Genomic DNA, 21,132 nt, shown 5'->3' with positions numbered 1-21,132 from the left:
ACTATAATCCTGTCACTATCTCTACTGCTTTTTTTTAGAAATGTACTTTTGTATTCATTCTGCATTGAAAACACGACATGATAGTTAAAAGGAGCAATGTAAACAGGAGTAAATGAATGAAAGACAATGAAGTACACTAAGTCATAGAAAATCATAAACATACCATGCTTTAATAAAATGGAATGCCATCTAATATTTTATAAAAGACATTTTTTCTAAAAATCCTAAACCATAGAATCTTCAGGGTTGGAAGGGACCTTTAGAGATCATCTAGTCTAACCTCCCTGCAGAAGCAGGTTCACCTAGATAGGGTTCCATAGGAACATGTCCAGGTGGGTATTGAAGACCTCCAAAGAAGGAGACTCCACATCTTCTCTGGGCAGCCTGTTCCAGTGCTCTGTCACCCTCACAGTGAAGAAATTATTCCTTGTATTTCTTTGGAACCTCTTATGTTCCAGCTTGTACCCATTGCCCCATAACTTCCTACAGATCATAATTTTCAGAGAATGTAGAACATTCTTTGAAAAATACACAAAAGACTACACATCAAAACATCTATAAGAAGCCTGCTGAAAGGCTAGAGCTAAGAACACATTTACATGTGCAGCCTGTTTAGTTACAGGTGCCCTCACAAAAACAGATCATGTACTGAGGAACAGGCTTTCACCAACTCTTTTCTGAGTATAATGTGGCAACTTCAGATTTATTGCACCATTCTTTCCTCTAGCTTAAAAACTGCTTAATTCTGCCCATTACAGCAAGACACAGAGCAGACTTTCCTGTGCTCACTCCAAACACTATTTTTAACAACAGATCATCTCCTTTAAATGGTACTTTGTCAATTGTACCAGTAAACCCTAATAACCAATTTGTGAGTAATCAGGTAGAAGTAATAAATATTCCTCATCATCTTCTCCAGACAGTACATGATGTAACCCAAGCCCTAATTAACAATGAACACTATGGATAATTCATAGAATCAGAGATACAGTCTATACAGGTAATTCTTGTTATGAATGCAAATGTGATGGGACAATATTCTGCTATCTTGTGTTATACTACAAAACTCTCATTCATTTTTTTCCCTCTTTCTGCTTCTGAAGAGTACAGACTTCAGGGCCTTATCATCCCTAACATCCGAAAATTCCAAATCCTACAATATCTTTTTCTCCTCTCAACAGACTGCGAAGTCCTGCAATCCCCAACTTACTGAACTTAAACGTAATACACACCAGTTACTCAGGATTTAGACTTGCTTCTTTTACATTGTTGATAGAAGTTAAAAGTACTTCCCAGCTCCCTATTCTTGCAAAGTTTACACTGTCTACCATGAAACAAACTCCTAACTCATGGGGTAGTCAGTGTTTGCACCTTACTTATTAACTCTAAGCATGTCTTCCCCAGTACCACTAGGGCCAGCAAATCAAACTCACATTTGATAAGACTACCTCAGTGAAGCCATTTTTGGCCAAGCCATATGTATGTTTCACCTATTAATTAGACAATCATTTCTATGATAATAGGACTCTGCAGGGAAAAAACCCAAAGAGCAGTTCCAAGCCAACACTCTTTTGTTTTCACTTATTACCTGTCACTTTGAAACAAAGAAATAGCTCTTAGAATGATATAACAAGGCAATCAAATTTGGTGTTACGCTTTAGCAAACTGCCTGTTCAGAAACGAACACCTTAGCTAATTATACTTCACAACATTTATGTTTCTTTGCCTCAAGACTTGTTTGGAAATTAACAAATAACACTGACACAATTAACACTAAAGAAGATGTTCAACAGATTTCTCTCTTATTGTGTCTTTTTTCCACAGTAGAGAAGCTGGAGACAATAAGTCTTTTGGTAGAAAAATCTTATATAGCTCAGCACTACGCTAAAAGGGAAGGTATAAAATAACTGTTATTCTGGGAAAGAACCTCGACCATCTCACCTTCTAAACTCTCAACCTTTTCGGCCTCATTTCCATCTTCAAAACCTTGTAAAGATCCCAAATCTTTGTCTGTTCTTTCCTTCTCTGAAGCCGCTGAATCCCGGCAAACACCATCAAATTCCTTTTCATGATCTCTGTCCAGTTTTGTTTCACTGTGTTTCGTTGATTCTTTTTGAGAAGAGATGTCAAGAGTTCTGTCTCTCTCCCTCTCAGAAGTTTCAGGTAGTTGTCTCTCTCTCTCCCTGTCCAGCTCCCGTCTTTTCTCCCTCTCCCTCTCTCTCTCCCGTTCCCGGAGTCTCTCTCGCTCCCTGCTCCTCGGCCAGTCTTTGTCAACATCTCGATCCCAGTCTCTCTGTCGTCCCTCTCTCCTGTCTCTCTCTCGTTCTCGGTCATGTTCATGTCGATCTCGCTCCTGAAGCCTTTCTCTGCTATCGAAAGATCCAGATCTGGAATGGACCTGACGATCTGATTCAGGAGAACTTCTTCTTGAACTGTGGCTTCTTGAATCTTGACGATCTGAAGAAAATATTTTCAATAGATACATGACTACAGCACATAAACATAACATCACTTCACTAGACCAAAGCATTGTAAAGATTCAGTTGTGAAAATGTACTTCTAGAAAGCACCACCTTCAAGTTAATAATGCCTTCAGATTGCCTATAGATTTAACCTTACTTAAAAACTTAAGGTATTTCTCCCATCCCCCAAAAAGTTTTTTAGTGGCTGCTTTCTACTATGAAAGAAGCCAAGCTGAAGGTACACAATTTTAACTCAGAAATTTAGGCAAGAGAGGGAGGGAAAGAATTATCTCAAAACTCAAAATTTTCAAAACATCTTCCAAATTAATAAGAATAAAAAAAAAATCAAGACGTAACCGTGAGAACAGAGCGCCAAAGTGCTTTAGGAGAAAGATATTTTCCTACTGATGCTGTTTGAGTTTGAAAACATTTGACTTTTTTTTTTTCTTTTTTACAGGAACTACACAAATAAAACAAGCTAACTGTGGTTATTTTCATTTGGAAAGACCATTTCTGCATGCATTGAAAGGATGCCTAACAGGAACTGTTGACAGATTGACCTCAGTGAAAACAGCTCTTGAGATTACAATAGATCTGTCTCCCAGAGAGAAGAGACATTTTCACATTGCATGACGCCCAGAATTTCCATATCAAAACGAATGTTAATGATGAACTTAAGAACATTATTTAGATGATAAAACTACCTCAGTGTTCTGTTAGCACAAGCATTTTCTCTTTCTACAAGGTTGGGTTTTTTTTGTACTACAAATTACTTTATTCCCCAGACATCATAGAATGGTAGAGTTGGAAGGGACCTTTAGAGATCATCTAGTCCAACCCCTCTGCAGAAGCAGGTCAATCATGAACTGAATCTGACTGAACGTTCTGGTGTAAACAAAGTGGTAATCCTGTCCACTGAGAATCAGCTCTTCAAACATGGTAACACTTTTTGGGAATCTTAATTCACTCCAGTTTTACAATGAATGGCAGAGAGCACTTCTGTCTCTCTCTCCCTTCCCACTAAGTACAAATGCAAAAGACTGTACAGCCACGCAAGAATGATGTGGACCTTTGTACTTTTACACAGAATGATAGATCAGTCTCACTAAAATGTATCTCAGTACCTGAAGATGTGCTGCGACTGGGTTCCCCTCGTTTCAGCTGATCAATACGGGACTTCCTCTCTCCAGTGATTTCTAAGCTTTTCTTCTCTCTGTCCCTGTCTCTATCCCTGTCTCTAGAGCTACTGTGCAGGATCCTCTTCCGTCCCGTCTGGTCATCTCCACTGCGATGAGCTGACTCATTGGAAGGGGACCTAAGTCTGCTTGAGGCGTGGCTCCGATTGCTACCAAGGCTGCTGCTGCGCTTTTGATCCACAGGTTTACGGTGTGGTCCATCCTCTATTGTAATGTGAGGGGCTTCCACCTTTTCTCCCCTCGTCCTGTGACTTTTTCTGTGGGAATCCTCAGTGCTTCTTTCTGGAACGACAATGTCACCACGTTCAGGAACATCTTCATCTGACCAGTCACTAAAGGTCGTGTCTTCTCTTTTCTGGGGGACAGTTTCTGCCACAGTTTTCTCAGGTGGTGCTTCAACCAATTCTTCTTTTGTTACAGGAGGAGTTCTTGGGCCTTTCTTCTTCTTATGATGTGGAACAATTTCTTCATCAGAAACCTCGGAATCACCCTTGGATCTCTTCCGTTTTTTCTCTACATTTTTCTTTTTTTGACCTTTCTTAGGTGAAAAGACTTGGCTTTCCTCAGTCGTTGATTCAGTAGGGTACCTTTCCACCCCACTATCATCATCTTTCTTCTTCTTTGTGGCCTTTTTCTGTACCTTAGACTTCTTCTTGCTGTCATCGTGCATTCTATCAGAAGCATCTCTTTCTTCAGAAGGACGGCGTCCAAGATTTTCCTGAACCCTGGACCGGGAGCTTTCTGAAGTATCTGGTTGCTCTCTTTGCTTATCTGCTGAAGAAATCCGCTCTTTAAACTCTGGTTCTTCGTAACGCCGGGAACTTTCCTTCCTGTCGGATTTTCTCTCCTCCTCTTTCCAGCGACTCTGCCGCTCCTCTGCAACGTGGGAGGGGCTCAGTGATCGGGGCTCCTGTGGCCGCACGACCTGGCTCAGAAGTCTGTGCTTCTCATCTGCAAAATGGGAAAAAGGAAATACTCATTTGTTTATGAGGGAGGACGTGTGAGCACCTGGTACTTTGTGCATCCTAAAAAGCATCAATTAAGACACATAATCCATTTCCTTTACATTACTTGAGTTTTTCTATTGATGCAGAATCAACAGACTACTTCCATTTTGGTCAATATTACAGCTCTTACACTGCAGATGTGGAAGTCATTATCACTTGGCAGACCTAACACATACTGTCAAGATGATGATAAAGAGATAAAGATAGATTAGCAAAAATGGTGTTGCTCATAAAAACAAGGGGCGGAGGACACTTATTAAAGCTTTCCCCGTGATTTTTCTATTTAAGAATGCAAATTATTTTCCACAGGCAGAGGGTGAGCTGGATCCTGCTGCACAGACAGCCCACTCCTGCTTACTTTTGTCATCTCCGCTGTTGTAAGCGTCACTATCAGGAGAGTGCTCACGGCGACGCTTGGGTGATTGACGAGGACTCGGACTGCTTTCATTTCTGTGACGCTTCCTGAGGAAGAAACACATACAAGTCAAATTTCTTCAGGATTCTTTAAAGAAAATATTCATTAATTGAATGTGTCATCAACAGAATCCCCAAAGCCTAAGCACTCCATAGAGAAGGCAGCACATCAAAGGATGTCAGGAAGTTCTGTAGTTTAACAAGCTGTTATTCCAAAGCTGTAACTATGATCATACTTGCATACTGACCATAAAACTAACTTAAGCTGAAACTCAAACATTTAAGACTATTTTTTTAGTAAAAAGTTATGAAAGACTTTTAAGATCATTTTTTCCCTGTGGCAATGACCTTTGAAGAGAGTTCACCGGAGCTGGCAGCTAAGCTCCCACTCAAGCACTTGCGTACTGCTCCCGCAGTGTGATAGGGAAGAGCTTGTACCAGATAACAATTCTCTCACACAAAAGCTAATTATTTCCAAGCAGAGTAGCCATTCAGGGCAACACTGCTTTGCTTTTATTGATAGAACAATGAGAAATTTACTGTATTAAATGAAAAAAAAACCAAAAAGAGGAATAGAGTGAATCAGTGCTACACACTTAAAGGAAGCACCACACGTGTACTTGGGATATTGCTCACACCTTCACTGGTAGCCTTCTCGTTTGAAAATATAGTAGCACAAAGAGTGATGCATATTCCACAGAAAATTAACAAATAAACTCATGAACCTTGACCAAATTAGCTGCTATCTGATCTTCCACGCTTCCAAAGGTTCTACAGGCTACTATTGCGTTTTCAAAAATGCCTGCATTATTAAAGGCAAGGCCACACAAGTACACTTAGAAGTGAAAACAACAACAACAAAAAAATCTTTCTCAGTTATTAGTCCCTCATCAGTTCCATGATTCTGCACTAACAAAGCATCAGACTAACTTCATCAGCAGAGTCATAGTTTTGGGGTCACTAGCATGTGCCATGCAGACCCAGGGCAGACATGGCTGCAGAGCAGACCTCTGCATATATAGGATTATCTTCCTCCTTACAATATTCCTCTGCTTACTGATTTACTGAGATCCACAGTTAAACAGTGCCCTTTTTTTTCCTTTTTTGTTTTGTCTTTGATTAAAGTAATATTCAGATCCACTCACTTGGATTTTCTTTCCTCATGGACATCTCTCGAGCTTCTTTCTTCTCGGATATCCTCTCTCTTATCCCTGCGGTCTTCCCTTCCTTTTTCTTTGTCGTCCCAGTCCCTCTGGCGGTCTCTCTCTTTATCCCTGTCTCGGCCTCTCTCCCGTTCTCGTTCCCGCTCCCGATCTCTCTCTCGCTCTCGCTCCCTTTCTCGCTCCTCCCGCTCTCGCTCCCGCTCCTTCTCTCTCTCCCTCTCTCGTTCCCTGTCCCTGTCATGGTCCCTGTCTCGGTCCCGTTCGCGGTCCCTGTCTTTGTCCCGCTCTCTCTCCCTCTCGCGTTCCCGAGCACGATCTCGTTCCAGCTCTCTTTCCTTCTCCCTTTCTCTCTCCCGATCTCTTTCTCTTTCCCTCTCCCGGTCCCTCTCCCTTTCTCGCTCTCTCTCCCGGGCCCTTTCATCTCTCCGATCATCAGACCGATCTACCCTTCGCTCTTCTCTCCTTTCATCTCGCTCGAGGTCATCGCTTCGTCCTTGATGGCGCACTGGTGAGCTTGCTCTCTGATCTGTGAAGAGAAGCAGGTTTGATTGCCAAGTGCTAAAGGGACATATGCCAATTCCACTACACTAATAAAAATGCAAGAGGCTTTGGTTTTGACAACCTAGATGTTGGTTTGCATTAAATGAAAATCAGCTTCCTGCAGAAACTCGGAAATTCTCTTTGCAGCAGGAAAAAGACAAAAAGCAGTATTAATTTGTAAAGATTTTTTTCACTAATTAGGGAGTGGGCTTTCTTTATTTTAACCAAAAGTTGCTACAAAAATTTTATCTTCTACTTAGATTTTTCTGAATGGCATCACAAGATAATTAAGCACCTCACAGCCTAGCTGTTGCTGTTGGATCACTCAATGATTCAAAACCTGGTGTGAGGTCTCAAAAAGCTCTGAATGACATACACATGGAATGTTAATAAATCTGTACAAAAATCTTACTTCCTAAATCTCTTAAGAGTCATGGGCTTCACAAGAACTCACGCTATTTATCATCGAATGGTAGGGGTTGGAAGGGATTTTCAGAGATCATCTAGTCCAACCCCCTACTAAAGCAGGTCTGCCTCAATCAGGTCACACAGGAACACATCCAGGTGGGTTCTGAAAACCTCCAGAGAAGGAGACTCCACATCCTCCCTGGGCAGCCTGTGCCAGGGCTCCCTCACCTTAACAGGAAAAATAATTTTTCCTTAAGTTTAAATGGAACTTTCTGTGTTCCAGCTTCATTCCATTACCCCATGTCCTGTTGCTAGCTACAATAGAAAAAAGGGATGCCTCAACATCCTGACATCCACCATTTAGATATTTGTAAATATTAATGTGATCCTCCCTCAGTCTCCTCTTCTCCAGACTAAACAGCCCCAGTTCCCGCAGCCTTTTCTCATATTATCATTTATTACTATTATATTATTGTTATGCAGAATAAAAGTTACCGGCAAATAAGAAATACTGGCTAGTCTCATCACAGAAGAAGAGATCTCTGCACAGATTACGCAACCAAATCCACAAGAAAGGGAGAGGCAACAAGGAAATATGGGAAGCAGAACTGCTGGAACTTTTCACAAGTATTCACTGCAGAGTCTTATCATTTTAGAAGCTGAGATATTAACTGCTCAGACAGTGAGAAAACTAAACTTACGTAGAAAATGACTGATCCAGACGGACAGTGAAACCTGACTTATCTAATGCTCTCCACATTTATTTGCTCTCCACAGATTTAGCTGCATTTTGTTAATTATATTTTGAGTAGTTGGTTTTTATTTCTAGCAATGACTCCATAACAATTTCTATGCTGATATTAGTAGTATTTGAACCACAATAAAACCATTTTTCCACAATATCTATTAAAACCACTATACAAAACCAGCAAAAACTGGCATGGACAGAGGTTGACATTTTTCGGTCCATTACTCTGAAGCTGAGTGTCCGCTTCACTGTAAATTGAGACAATGTCCGCCAGGGGCAAGCCAGCAGAGTTTGAACAGAATTAAATCAATAGCACGTGCATTTCCATCAGTTTAATCAATTTTCATCTCCGAGTAAATTAACAATGACTCAATGCTCCCCTGTTACCAGGTGAAATTAAAAGCAAACTTGAGTGACATTTCTGCCATGGATGTAACACTTCTATTTTTAACAGGGTAAATCATCAATCCATGCAATTGGCTTTGTGAACAGCTTTTATATTCTTTTCATGGTGTCTGTAACATTATAACATGGTTTACTGTGCATAATAATTATTTAGATTTTACACAGCAGTTCTGTACACCCAATCGTTCTCTCAGTTTTGGTGATAATGCATCCACGTCAAAGTCTCTCATGAATCACGATACCAGAAGCGTATTTAGACAATTCAATGTGGACAGTCAGCACTTACGTGACTTCATTTTGTGAATTGCTGTTCCAGTAGTTGTCTGGAACACCTACATATTTGCTTTAGCTGAATAAAAGGCAGCACAAATTTGCAAGCTTGCATTTCAAAATCATACTAAAAAGGCTCCTTACATATCATAGAATTAAGTACCAACTAAAATCTATCTTGACTGTGGTCTAGACTTCCTCTAACTCTAGGAAGATTCATTATTACAAAAAACAATTTAAGGAAGAGAATAGCAAGTCTTACCACCATTCAAGCTCTTTATTCCCCTCCTGCCAAGTGAAACACAACCCACTCAAAGCAACTTCCCTTCTAAAAATTAATTTTGTTGTGATGACATATTTTTACTTCCAAGTTGGTCTTTTTTGGGAGGTGGTTGTTTGTTGTGGTGTTTTTTTTTTTTTAAATCTTAATAAATTACAAACTCGGTGTGATACGAAGAGCACAATTTACATTATAATACATGTAGAATTTACTGGGAGTTGGGAAGTGGAAGAGATGAAAGGTAGCCTGCGAAAGCTAACCCCCAGAACACATCCTAAGACTGCAGGAGTTTTCAACTAACAAGAAAAATCCTCCTTTGAAGACGGGAGGGAATCTAAAGCAGAATCTTTCACAAGAACAAGCAACTACAGATACATGTTGATGGGCCAAAAAGTATCTCTCAAAGTAGAATACAATCTATCCCTTTGAAAAACTGAAGCTAATCAATAGCTAGACTATATCTGTCACTTCCAAATCAAACCTCATGCAAGGAAAAAAAATCACTGTAATTTTATATCTCCACAGGTCCTCCTTTCATTTCCATGCTACGTGAATTTCACTGACTCCTTCTGTTCTCTTAATTGGTCAGCAATACAAATGTTTTCCAGAGCTGAAGTTGGTACCAAGTGACACAGTACTCTTTCAGGTGCAGAAGTGTATCATGTAAAAGAAGAGTCTGGCCTACTCTTGCCATGATGGCTGCTATCTGTACCAACACTTACTAGTCAATTATCATTGACCACAGCAAAGCATGAGTCATTATTAAATTCCTCAGGCATTTTTTTTTAATTAATCGTAAATTTAAACTGTCACTTACTTTAGAAGTAAATAGTCTGTCACTAAGTCAGTCTAGAAATCAGGCCTTCCCCAAACAACACTCAAGTAATTTACAGTTCAAAAGTCAACATTTCTATGCAGACAGTAATGAAATGCAATCATGACTCAAAGCTTACATACACTGGAGGAGGAGGCAAAGAGGAAGGAAAAAACATTTTACATTGAAGTTGTTCAAGGCAAAACTCTTGAAGAAGTTTAAAGTCTACTCGAATAAAAACAGAAGGTGCCAAAATCCAGCCATAGGAAAGGAGAAAGGCCACAGAATTCAGACAGACACTGCCAGTGAGAGATCTTACAACAGAAGTTAAATTACATCAAGGATAGGACTGCTGTCAGAATGTGGTGTTAAATGAGTTATTTATGAAGTAGTGGTGTGATGACAGAACAAGGAAGAAAACAGAGGGAGAGACAAATACACATTCATATGAATACATTTGACTATGCATGTATGTGTAAAAACATACCTCTTTCCCTGTTGTCACGCCTGTCCCGCTCACCATGTCTTCTTTCAAAGGAGGAATCCCTTGCTTGTTCTCGACTGTCATAGCGGTCCCGATCAGGGTAGCTACTCCTTGATTCCCAGCTGTCATGGTAGTTTCCACTACTGCTGTGACCATCAGCCTGGGATCCTCTAGTCCCCCGACTCCCTAAAAAGAGATGTACGTAATTAACAGAGAAAAGATGTTTCCACATGCAAGGAAATTCACTGATATTTTATATTAAAGTAGTAACTTTTAATAACTTGAATTAACTGTTCATGGAAGCAGAATCTGTGGCATCAAACTCAACCAACAACTAAAATTTCAGATGTTTTAAAGTCATTGTTTTCAGATTGCAAACTCAAGACTTTGTAAATGATCATCCCTTGGACATAGCATGATGTATCCTGATTAGAAGTGGAACAGTCCCAAGGACAGTTCTTTTTTCATGTAAAAACTGTATGTCATTTCCCTACTGAACATGTCACATTAAGCCTATGAAAATCATGTTTTAACCATCTATAGTAAATGTGTTTTGGCTAAGTGAAGCTGTTCTGCAAAGTGCATCAGACTCAAAAATATTCCCACAAGTTAAAAATCACTTTTTCGTTGGTCAATCAAGAAGGTGGGGGTGCAGGGAGAGGGGTTGGAGAGATATGGATATGTGTGAAAGATGGGTCTTCAAGTACCTAAGGCATGGAGTTATTTTTGAGAGAGAATACAAAAACACTGCTGTTTAGTACTTTGACACACTCCAAATCTTCCACTACACGTCAGCCTCTCATTTGTGTTTGTAGTCCCTGTGAAAATCTAGGGTTGCAGAAACATTGGAGTGATGTAAGGGTTGGGGTTTGTTTTATAATGGGATGGCAGAATACCAATGTTATGCCACTTTAATGAAGGGAGAACATGGAAGTGCTATAAACTTAAGCAGTTGTTCTCATTAAATGACAACGTAGCTTTAAAAACATGAACTATCTGGCAGAGCTTGAACGTCAATATTTAATCTCCAATGATAGCAACTCATTAATCATGCAATACCCTTGTCAGACAATTCTGGGCCTCTGCCTCGACTTCTGCCAGTTCTATCACTTCTGCTGTCATTTCTGGAGTCACTTCTGGAGTCATTCCTTGTCTCTGCACGAGAGCTTTCCTCTCTGCCATGGGACCTTCCATAGCTGCGTGAGTCCTCCTGATACTGGTCATCCTTTTTATGGGCATCACGACTCTCTCTGTCTCTGTAGTCGTGGGAATCTCGTGTGGAGCGTGAGTCTCTCTGATCACGACTGTCCTTGGTATCTCTGCCATAATCTCTCGTGTCTCGAGAGTCTCGAGTGTCTCTGGATTCCCTTGGCTCCCTCCGATCTCTGTTGTCTCTCGGCTCCCTCCGGTCTCTTCCGTCCCGAGACTCTCTGTCATCTCTGTGATCCCTGGAGGTACTCTGCTCCTGGTCATAATCACGATCATCTCTTGTTTCTCTTTCTTTTTCCCTTTTCCCTCTAGTTTCTGTAAAATGTTTAAAAGAATGTTATATGCCTAGATTAATGAAAGCAAGCAAAAATGTATCAGAGAACACTAAAATAACACAGTCAAAACAGACTTCTGACACATAGAAACATCAAAATTAATAGGTAGGTAGGAGATCGTGTTGGGTATCAAAAGCTTCCTGAAGGTGTAGGTAAATATCTTTTTGTGAATTTGAAACTGTACTTGGTAACTATTTACCTGTTCAAAAGACAATAAGCACAATGAAAATAAATTTCAAACACACTGGAGAACAAGCAGGATCATTTCTCCAGTCATAGATTCTTTTTTTCCCTCTATACAGTTGGAGAGCAGCTCTGCAGAGAGAGACCTGGGAGTCCTGGTTGATAATAAACTGAACATGAGCCAACAATGTGTCCTCATGGCCAAGAAGGCCAATGGCATTCTGGGAGGCATCAAAAAGAGTGTGGCCAGCAGACCAAAGGAGATTCTAGTCCCCCTCTACTCTGCCGTGGTGAGGCCTCATCTGGAGTCCTGTGTTCAGTTTTGGGCTCCCCAGCTCAAGAGGGACAGGGAAGTGCTGGAGAGAGTCCAGCCACAGGGCCATCAAGATGATCAGGAGACTGAAGCATCTTCCTTACGAGTAAAGGCTGCAGGAGCTGGGGCTGTTCAGTCTAGAGGAGACTGAGGGGAGATCTTATTAACATTTACAAATATCTAAATGGTGGATGTCAGGAGGCTGGGGCATCCGTTTTTTATATTGTAGCTAGCAACAGGACAAGCAGCAATGGGAAGGTGCTGTAACACAAGAAGTTCCACTTAAACATAAGGAAAAACTATTTTGCCGTGAGGGTGAGGGAGTCCTGGCACAGGCTTCCCAGAGGGGTTGTGGAGTCTCCTTCTCTGGAGGTTTTCAAAACCCACCTGGATGTGTTCCTCTGTGACCTGATTGAGGTGGATGTGCTTTAGCAGGGGGGTTGGACTGGATGATCTGTAAAGGTCCCTTCCAACCCCTACCATTCTATGATTCTACACATACATTTTCAGGAAATTTACATTATATTTAGTCCACTTGCTTTTAAGATCTAAATGCCCTGCTAGGTTTTTTTTTTCAATGGGTTTTGTTTTGGAGGGTTTTAATGACTTATTTTTAATGTTACTGCTTACAGGAAGGCAAGTTCATATCCAGTCTAAAAATAAGATGAAATATGTATTCTCTGAGAAACAGCATGTTCGTCCATCACAAATTTTCAACCAGCTTTACAAATTTCCAGAGGGAATGATTGTTTCTTTGCATACACCTCACTTAGTGTTAAGTAAAAAGACAACAGAGAAATCAGTGAGAACTGGATTATCATTTGAGTGCCTCACAGAAAAGAGTAATAATTACTTACAAATATCCTGCCCTCACTCAGCTGATCCAACTAATATATGCCTGATTCCACAAGAAGATTGCTTACCTATTGACACCACCATTTCACTACACAAGAGTCACCCAGACACATGCCTACAGGAGTTTCACAATGAGCTGTGCCTACATAAGCAGGTCTATCAGGAATACTCCAGTACACAGCCCCTGAAAACAGCACCGGAATAACAATAACACCCAGTCTTTTCCTCATCCCCTAGACATTGGGATAGGTGCAGACAATGTCACAGCTTAAAAGTCAAGGTGAAAAATGCAATTTGCCAACACAAATTATTCTGAAATGCTTTTTTTTCATTCCTACCATCCCGTCTGTCGTGGCGCCTGTCGTGAGACTGTGAGGTCCGATCGCGGTCGTGCCTTCCCTTTTCTCTGCCGGGAGATCGGTGTCTCGAAGGGCTTCGCTTCCTCTGAGGAGAAGAGGAAGAGTGGGGGGGGTAGGGGGAAGAGGATCCTCGCCTGCCAGGCGGGGAAGCTGTCCTTTGATAGGATGGAGAAGGAGTTCTTTTGCGGTGCGGAGAAGGAGAATGTCTTTGAACAGAGGAGCCTGACTGTGATGAAGAGGAGTGATGTCTGGAGGATATGGGAGAATGACGCTGACCTGAGGGAGAAGCAGATCTGCAAGGAAGAGTTCAAAGAAGCACACATGTAATGACTTGAAAGGTTCTTACCACACGCCACCAAAAAGTGATTAGAACAATTTGTGCATTCTGTACCTTCTGTCTGCTGAAAATAAGTGCTGTTGCTATAAAACATCAAACTAGTCTTCCCTCAAGGATATCAAGGATATTCTTTCAAAGTATTGTCATCTTTAAAAGGATACAATCTATTTAAAATCCAAGACAAGCTGCTCAATCAAAATTATAGTACTCAGCTACCAGAATGCTCTCCTGAGGAAGGGAGGGAGGGAGGAGTCAAAAAAAACCCCACATTATCTCCTCCCCAACTTGCAAACCAAGAATAATTTTTTTCTTCAATATAAGATGTTTTTTGGACTTCATGGTAAAATGAGACACTTTTACACAGTGTTACCTAAGGTGGAATTTTACTACTTCTGTTTCCAACAGCATTAATTTTTTTTAAAAAACAATGGTGTCTTCTTGTGTGCTTTTAACTTCTTTGTTTAATTGAAAGCATTGATCCTTAAACAATTTAGGAATGGATCCTGAAAGTCTATATGCATATGTACTTAACATTTTAGTAAACAGGAATGTTTACACAAACAGGGAAAACTCATGTCTAACAGTAATAAAAAGTATACAAAGAGACTCTCAGCTTGGAAATCCCATCACTTAAATAAAGATCATTTAAACAACAGTAAACAAATTTCTTCATAATACATTATTCTTCACACAGTCTAATGTGGACAAACACACACTTCAAAGCTTTGAGCTCCTCCTTATCAGTATCACAACAACTTGCAAATATCTTTTCTCATGAAATACGCATTGTCCTTAACTCACAGCTCCCTTCCACTTCACAAAATTTCAGAGAATCCAAAAAGGCAGGAAAACCACAGGTGGCCAATACATCTTCAAAAATCCCACTTTAAAATTAAGTAATTCAGTTCCTGTTTTTGAATGTCCATACAAAGTTTTGGTGACTTCAGACAAACATCCAGATTATACAGATGAAGCTCTTAGCTTTAGGTGGCTCACAAAAGAGGAACTACTTTACCAAACACAGTAGTACCTGTCCACAATCGTTTGCCCAACAGTTGAGAAAGATACATATGTAACACAGCTTTTGCTGAATATCTTGAAAATGTCACAAGGAATTCTCAGTGAGACAGCTGATATCAGTTGGACTCTGAAGAGAATGAGCTCTAGAATAATTCAGGTTAGTGGGCTAACAGCCCGTCATGACACTAAGAGCCAAATGGACAGTGGTCCAGCCAATGCTACTCAGCAGTGGATCTCCTGTCTAAGGCTTTTTACAGACCCAGACTCTACAAGCAAAAAATATTCTCCTCATGTCAAGAACATAGAGCAATCATTTGTCTTCCAAGGAGCAAAACTTTGGTTAATGGAATGTGAAGTGAAAGCATTGTCAACCTGAGTTAGGAGCTTTGTAAGGAAGTCCTTTTTGGGTAAAAGGTAACATGGTGGAAGTATTCTAGCATTAGCATTTCACCCTTCCTTCCAGTCAATGTCAGTGACTCAAGAAAACTGCCCTCAGAGCCCCACGGAACAGCATGCTGACCACCATACAATCAATCTCAAAATTACGGTGGTTTTAGAGACAGATTCCATTACAGAAGGAATCACTAAAAGATGCATCGTGACTTGACTGTTGAGGCACTTCAGACTTGTCAATTGGTAAGTCAACATTTTTGCAGGACAGTCTGAAACAATACTTGAACTCAGCCACTTCACCTCTACTAGAAAATCTACCCTAAAAATATTTTCTACTAGAAAACACAAAGAGCCTTTGGAACACACTTAACTAGGTCAGTCTGAAGAACAGGCTGTATCTGTTTTTTCCATTTAATTCATACTCTGTCTGTAAACTTATACACTCAGATATTGCCAGGTTTGGAGATGATTCCACTGACATGTATTTATGAAGGTCAATGCCAGCAAACATCTGGACACCTCAGCAACAGATTAAAATTCTGTATCTCCATGTCTGAAGACCTAAAAGTGTATGGGATCAAGTTGATGTGCTCCTCATGTGGCTTAACGATACCTGGAACTTCTACACACAGTCTGACCCCCAGGATGCTTACATGTAGCTTCTTTTGTCTGGAAAATTCAAAAGCCTCAAGGCCTCCTTGTGCTGCCAATAAACATTCCTCATGAATGGCAGGAAAGAGGAAACTCAGTTTCTCCATCTCCATGGATAATACATTCATTCTGGATGAAGCTTTCTATCACAAGAGGGGAGCTCTGACTGATAAGGAAATAAGAAACCTGCATGCCTCTGAGATGACTGTACACATTGTCATTTACACATGAAACTGATGGCCTGGAATTAGTAGTAAAATTTCCAAAGCCCTCAAACTGAAATTGTCAGGGCCAGCAATGACTGACAGAACCTAATATAATTTAATGATTTACCATCTTTAAACTAAGACTACGTTTGCTTTTCACCATCAGACCATTATTATGAAACACAAGGTTACCAAAATTGGCTTGGATGGAAGGATATCAACGGCTTGGAGACAAACTAACCATTTCAAATATCCTTCCCTGCTTCTAGCAGAAGGGCCATTTATCTTCCCTGTTTAACATTCCCCTACACAGCACTTGATATGTCTGCATTGCACCCCCAAGCAGGCAGTGACAAACAAAATCCCAGAGTAAGTTAAAAAAACTTGGGAAAGGGGTACTGCAGAGGTATTTTTCAGTCTCCTTACTACTGCCAGCTGCAGGGGAAACGGGCTGCTTGTACTCCCTCTGCTATAAACAACCTAACTTAGAGAAAAGTATCCATCAGTGACATCTATCTTGAAACAATACAATGTTGTTCCAGCTGAAATGAGTCACTGAAGCAGCAAGAGAGCTTTATTATGATTCTTAGGACTGCTGAATGGATGGGGTTTGTTTTGCTTCTTTTATCAGTATGCAGATATATATGACATCTGGTGTCTTACCCCATCCTTCAACAAAGTGCAGAAAATAAGTATGCCTCCCTTTCCATTATACAAACACAGGCTGCAATGATATTTAGCTCTGCCACTATAAACCTAAGCTTACACACTCCTTCAGAGCAAATAAAAAGTCTTCCCTTTTTTTTTCATGCATGGTAAAAGACTTTTATTTTAAGGCTCCTAGAACTACCATGATTGTATCTTCACTGAAGATTCCTGCAAGAAGGATCTCTGAAATTGTCCTTGTTATTGTAATGGTTTAGCTAGTTATGCTTGCTTTTCAGGAAAGACGTGTAGAGCAAGGACCTGTGTAACACCATACCCATTTTAGAACAGAGAAACTCTGCCAAAATATTTGAGAGGAACTGATAAATAGAAGCCTGCACCATGACTTGTGTTCTTGACATGACAGGTACTCTCCATGTAATAACTTGGCCAAAAAAAAAAAATAAGGCAGAGCTCTCGGAGCTCAAGTGTTCAAGATGCACACATACCCACAACAGACATACAGAAACACAGTCAAACCAACAAAGGAAGTTTCTAAACTAGCACCAATGAAGGAAATAAAAAAACATGCACTTGACCTCCCACCTGCGAGAGGGTGAGAAGTTATGCTTGTGAGTGGTTGATTTGGCTGGGGCTCGCGAGGCTTGTCTTCGCTTTGTAGCAGGTGGTGAATACTCCCTGGAAGGGGAAGAATTACTGCCAGAATGATCTGCAGGACTGGGAGAACGCTTCTGTCTATGTGAGCTTTCAGAAGGATCCCTGGGAAACACAAACAGCAGCTTGTTTAACGGGCTTAATATGGCATTAGTACACTTCTAAGAAATTAAAAACAACTCCAAGACAGACTCTGTGCTTACAAGACCAAGAACTAACATTTGTTCCATCTGTAATATCATATATGAAATTACCTTAAGCTAGTAAGACTCAAAATGCAAGACAGGCACTAAATTTCTTGGAAATCACTGGACTGTAAAATACAAAACTAGAATATGGTAAAACTAAAAATATATCCTTAGAATTTTACCTAGTATTTCACATATCAGTAAAACAGAATTCCTACCTATGGAGAATTATCTTGCTACTCTATTAAAAAAAAAAATCTGTAATGTCAGAACTTCATTTAAAGAGCCTCAAATTGAGATTTATTTTCAAACGCTAATCACAGTTGTAAATGAATGAAGGATCTGTCAGAATCTTTAACTATTTCACTTACTGTACATCATGAAGATTTGACATTATTTCTTTATTTTTATTATGTAGGGGAAAAAAAGACAAAAATTCACCACTGAAAAAAAGGCTGTAGTCACCACAGCAATACCTGATTACAGTACAATGATAAGCCAAGTACTCTCTTCATCCTTTCTGCACTACCTAGAATGTTCTTTTATACTGTTTATGACCTCCTTCCAGTAATGGAGTGTGCAAGCATAAGGGAAAGAATATATTTTAAAGTAATAGTGGTGTAATTTATTTAACCAATTAAAACCACAGAATTCACTGGGCTTCCACTCAGTAGCCTTTGCTATGCCAGTCAAAAAGTAAACACTTACAAACACACACTCTGCTTTCACAAATGGATTGCATTTATTCACCATCTGAGATATACATAGAGAGACATACATATATGCAGAAGTGAAGTAATTCTAAAATAGCAGTAGTCTTTGGCTACTCCAGAAATACTTTTAACCTACTGAAGATTAGGGAGTTTAAAAGTGCCACTGACAACTGAGAAAGATATTGGTCCTCTGATTTTAAAAGAGCAGGCAAGCAAATAAGTGAATGACTTCGATACGATAAAGACTTTGACAAACTAATTGCTTCACTGGTGAAGGTCCAGCTTCCCGAAAAGTAATGAGTCTTTCCAAAAGGCATTTTACAAACTTACTAATGTATGTAATTAAAACCTACCAATCTGTTATAGACTACTAATCCATCTATATAACACATTCTAAATAGTTAATGAGCACTGAAAAGCTTGTTGGCAAAGCAGATATAAATTCCTCATTATTCAGTGTTCTATTAACAATAACTTTAAAAGCAAAGTTACACTGATGTTGCATTATTAGCTTTTAACATTACTTACCTCTGCTTCTCTTTTTTCTCCTTGTGCCTTTCAAAGTCACGCCCTCTCTCTTTCACCTCCCTTGCCTTTTCTTCTGAACGTTCTTTTGCTTTATGTTTTTCTTTGTGTTTTTTCCCCAGGGGAGTTTCCTCTTGTACTGGAGGAGGAGGACTAGGGGTACGAGGACCTTTCTTTTTACTCTGGTTACTTTTAGAACTCCTAGAGATAAATTAACAGGGGAAAAGAAAATTAGGACTGCCAACTATTTCAAATAATGATTTCTCAGATGTTGGCAAGAAAGAGGTAACGTAATGGGCCTTGAAGCTTTTAGGTTAGGATTCACCACTCTGTTAGCAAGCAGTGCTCAGTAACTGTACTTGATTGAAAGATGAATAAAAATTCACACTGAACAACTCCATTTATAACCTTTACTTCTGAAGCAAGTGAACAAAAACAGGAGTTGCACCTGTTCAGACAGAACCAGTTCTTAAAGTTAAAATGTCCTTGCACAAGCTGCAAACATTTGTTTAGACTTAGCATACTAGCCCATGCTGTACACTCTTGTAGGGAAAACAATGTTGTTTCTGCTATTTTGGTAGGGACTTTTGCTTAGAAAATATAGCTGTGACTGCTTACACCGTTCCTGTTATTTCTTTCCTATCTAAGAGCTGTAAACAGTGATTCAGAAGGTCCAGCAGCCATCAAGAACTTTGAAACAGATTTTGGAGACTGATTTGTTCCAGCACAGTGAATTTCCTGTGATTTTTATGTACCTTATCCTTACTTTTTCCCCCTCCATCCCCCAACTCCTTTTCCCCTCCTGAATTCTGAGAAATTCCCTGCTCTGGAAGTCAAACATTATTTCTTGAACAATATGCTATAACAACAGAACAGGCAGGTGGTCAAATTTTAAACATTTTACTTCAATCGAGACAGGCTACTTGATAGGCTGCAACATTTCAAATAAAACTGCTGATCACTTTTTAAAAGTTTGTATTTCTTCATCCTCTCCTAGGGACTCCAGACACCCAAAGAGAAAAGATCTGCTTGAAAACCATGAAATTTCTCAACTGACAACTACATGCATGTAACAGCTTTATGCATAAGGTGATTCGCAGCACACTATTTTGAGACCTTCACCTGAAGTTATATAATCAAAAGTCCTGAAAGCAGGGAAAATTAAAACAACACATTAATTGTGGAAAACCAATAAATAAAGAAATAAATAAATTGCCATGGTTCTCTGTTCACACTTTCTCACAAGATGTACCTACATACTGACCTCTGCTGATCCAAAAGTGGGGAAGATACAGTAGACGTTTTCTTCTCTTTCTTACTAGCCGAAGATGAGGATTTAGGACTGGATCTTCGTTTTGGAGATTTGCTAGATTTTCTTGGTGATGGTGATAATTTCGACCTAACCACCTCTGGAGAAATCTTGAGGGGGAAAAAAAAAAAAAAAAAGTTAACCAATAAGGTATTCATGTTCACAAACTGACCTGTGTGCTGATACACATCAAAAGTGTAAATTAAGTAACAGTCTGTATCCAAGATCTTAAGCATGTACCCATCTACCTGAAATAAACAAACCACATTATTTTTGAAGAACACCATTAAAGGAAGATGACGAGGAAAGAGTAGGGTCAGAGAAGATTGTGCACTCTATTAATACATTACAAAAACTGTGACTAAAAGTTTAAAATCACTATGTTCCCAGTTAGCACTCAAGTTTGTCTAAAAAGAAAGACTTCTTTACAGGTCTTTTTTTTTTTTTTAAATCTCAAAAATTGCAGGATTTGTAACACACAGATTTGCCTCTTTCATGCTACTCTCTTACTACACAATAGGTTGGAAAAGGAGCCCGGCAAATGCCTTGTGTTTTCTTCTACCTTTCTTCCGTGTTAAAGGTCTTATTAGTTTTATGATGTCATTAATAATGCATTCAATCCCCATCATTTAATGGTTGACTTTATAAAGCACAAAACTTGGTTATGGTGCTGGATGATTAACCAGATACTCACAACTAATATCTAAGTCATATAATAAGTTATGTGCTAGTTACTTACTACAATGTTACACAAGAGAACATTGGTAGCCAAGGGAGCTCAAATCTTCCAAGAAACAATTAGAAGCTTAGGAAGTGGTTGATGACTTATTTTTCTCATTTCACATTTATGTAATACAAACCTCTTTTTTAATGACTATTTCCTCTCGTTTCTCCATGTTTTCCTGCTCCAACTTCATGAGTTCTCTCTGAATCTTTTGGCGCTTCATTTCCAAAGACAGCTCATGATCATAATCGTAATTAACATCTCCATTATCAGAGTCTTTATTTAAAAAAAAAGGTAAATA

General features: G+C 39.6%; 1 protein-coding gene across 7 annotated transcripts in view; it reads right to left on the bottom strand.

The window, feature by feature from the left end:
• ZC3H13 (zinc finger CCCH-type containing 13) overlaps nt 1-21,132 on the bottom strand; it is a 49,862-nt gene that overhangs the window by 7,551 nt on the left and 21,179 nt on the right. For all 7 annotated transcript variants that reach the window (XM_061994892.1, XM_061994910.1, XM_061994883.1 and 4 more), the window contains 11 exons: nt 20,968-21,107; nt 20,063-20,217; nt 18,802-18,999; nt 17,304-17,477; nt 13,425-13,738; nt 11,251-11,715; nt 10,195-10,377; nt 6,225-6,768; nt 5,024-5,127; nt 3,587-4,609; nt 1,942-2,457 (listed from right to left, as the gene is read on the bottom strand). In XM_061994892.1, the coding sequence (XP_061850876.1) occupies nt 1,942-2,457; nt 3,587-4,609; nt 5,024-5,127; nt 6,225-6,768; nt 10,195-10,377; nt 11,251-11,715; nt 13,425-13,738; nt 17,304-17,477; nt 18,802-18,999; nt 20,063-20,217; nt 20,968-21,107 (3,816 nt within the window). The remainder of the gene's footprint in view (nt 1-1,941; nt 2,458-3,586; nt 4,610-5,023; nt 5,128-6,224; nt 6,769-10,194; nt 10,378-11,250; nt 11,716-13,424; nt 13,739-17,303; nt 17,478-18,801; nt 19,000-20,062; nt 20,218-20,967; nt 21,108-21,132) is intronic.

The sequence above is a fragment of the Colius striatus genome, chromosome 1, assembly GCF_028858725.1.
Source record: "Colius striatus isolate bColStr4 chromosome 1, bColStr4.1.hap1, whole genome shotgun sequence".
Lineage (NCBI taxonomy): Eukaryota > Metazoa > Chordata > Aves > Coliiformes > Coliidae > Colius > Colius striatus.
The sequence above is the reverse complement of the archived record's forward strand: the minus strand, read 5'-3'. Positions and strand labels throughout refer to the sequence as shown.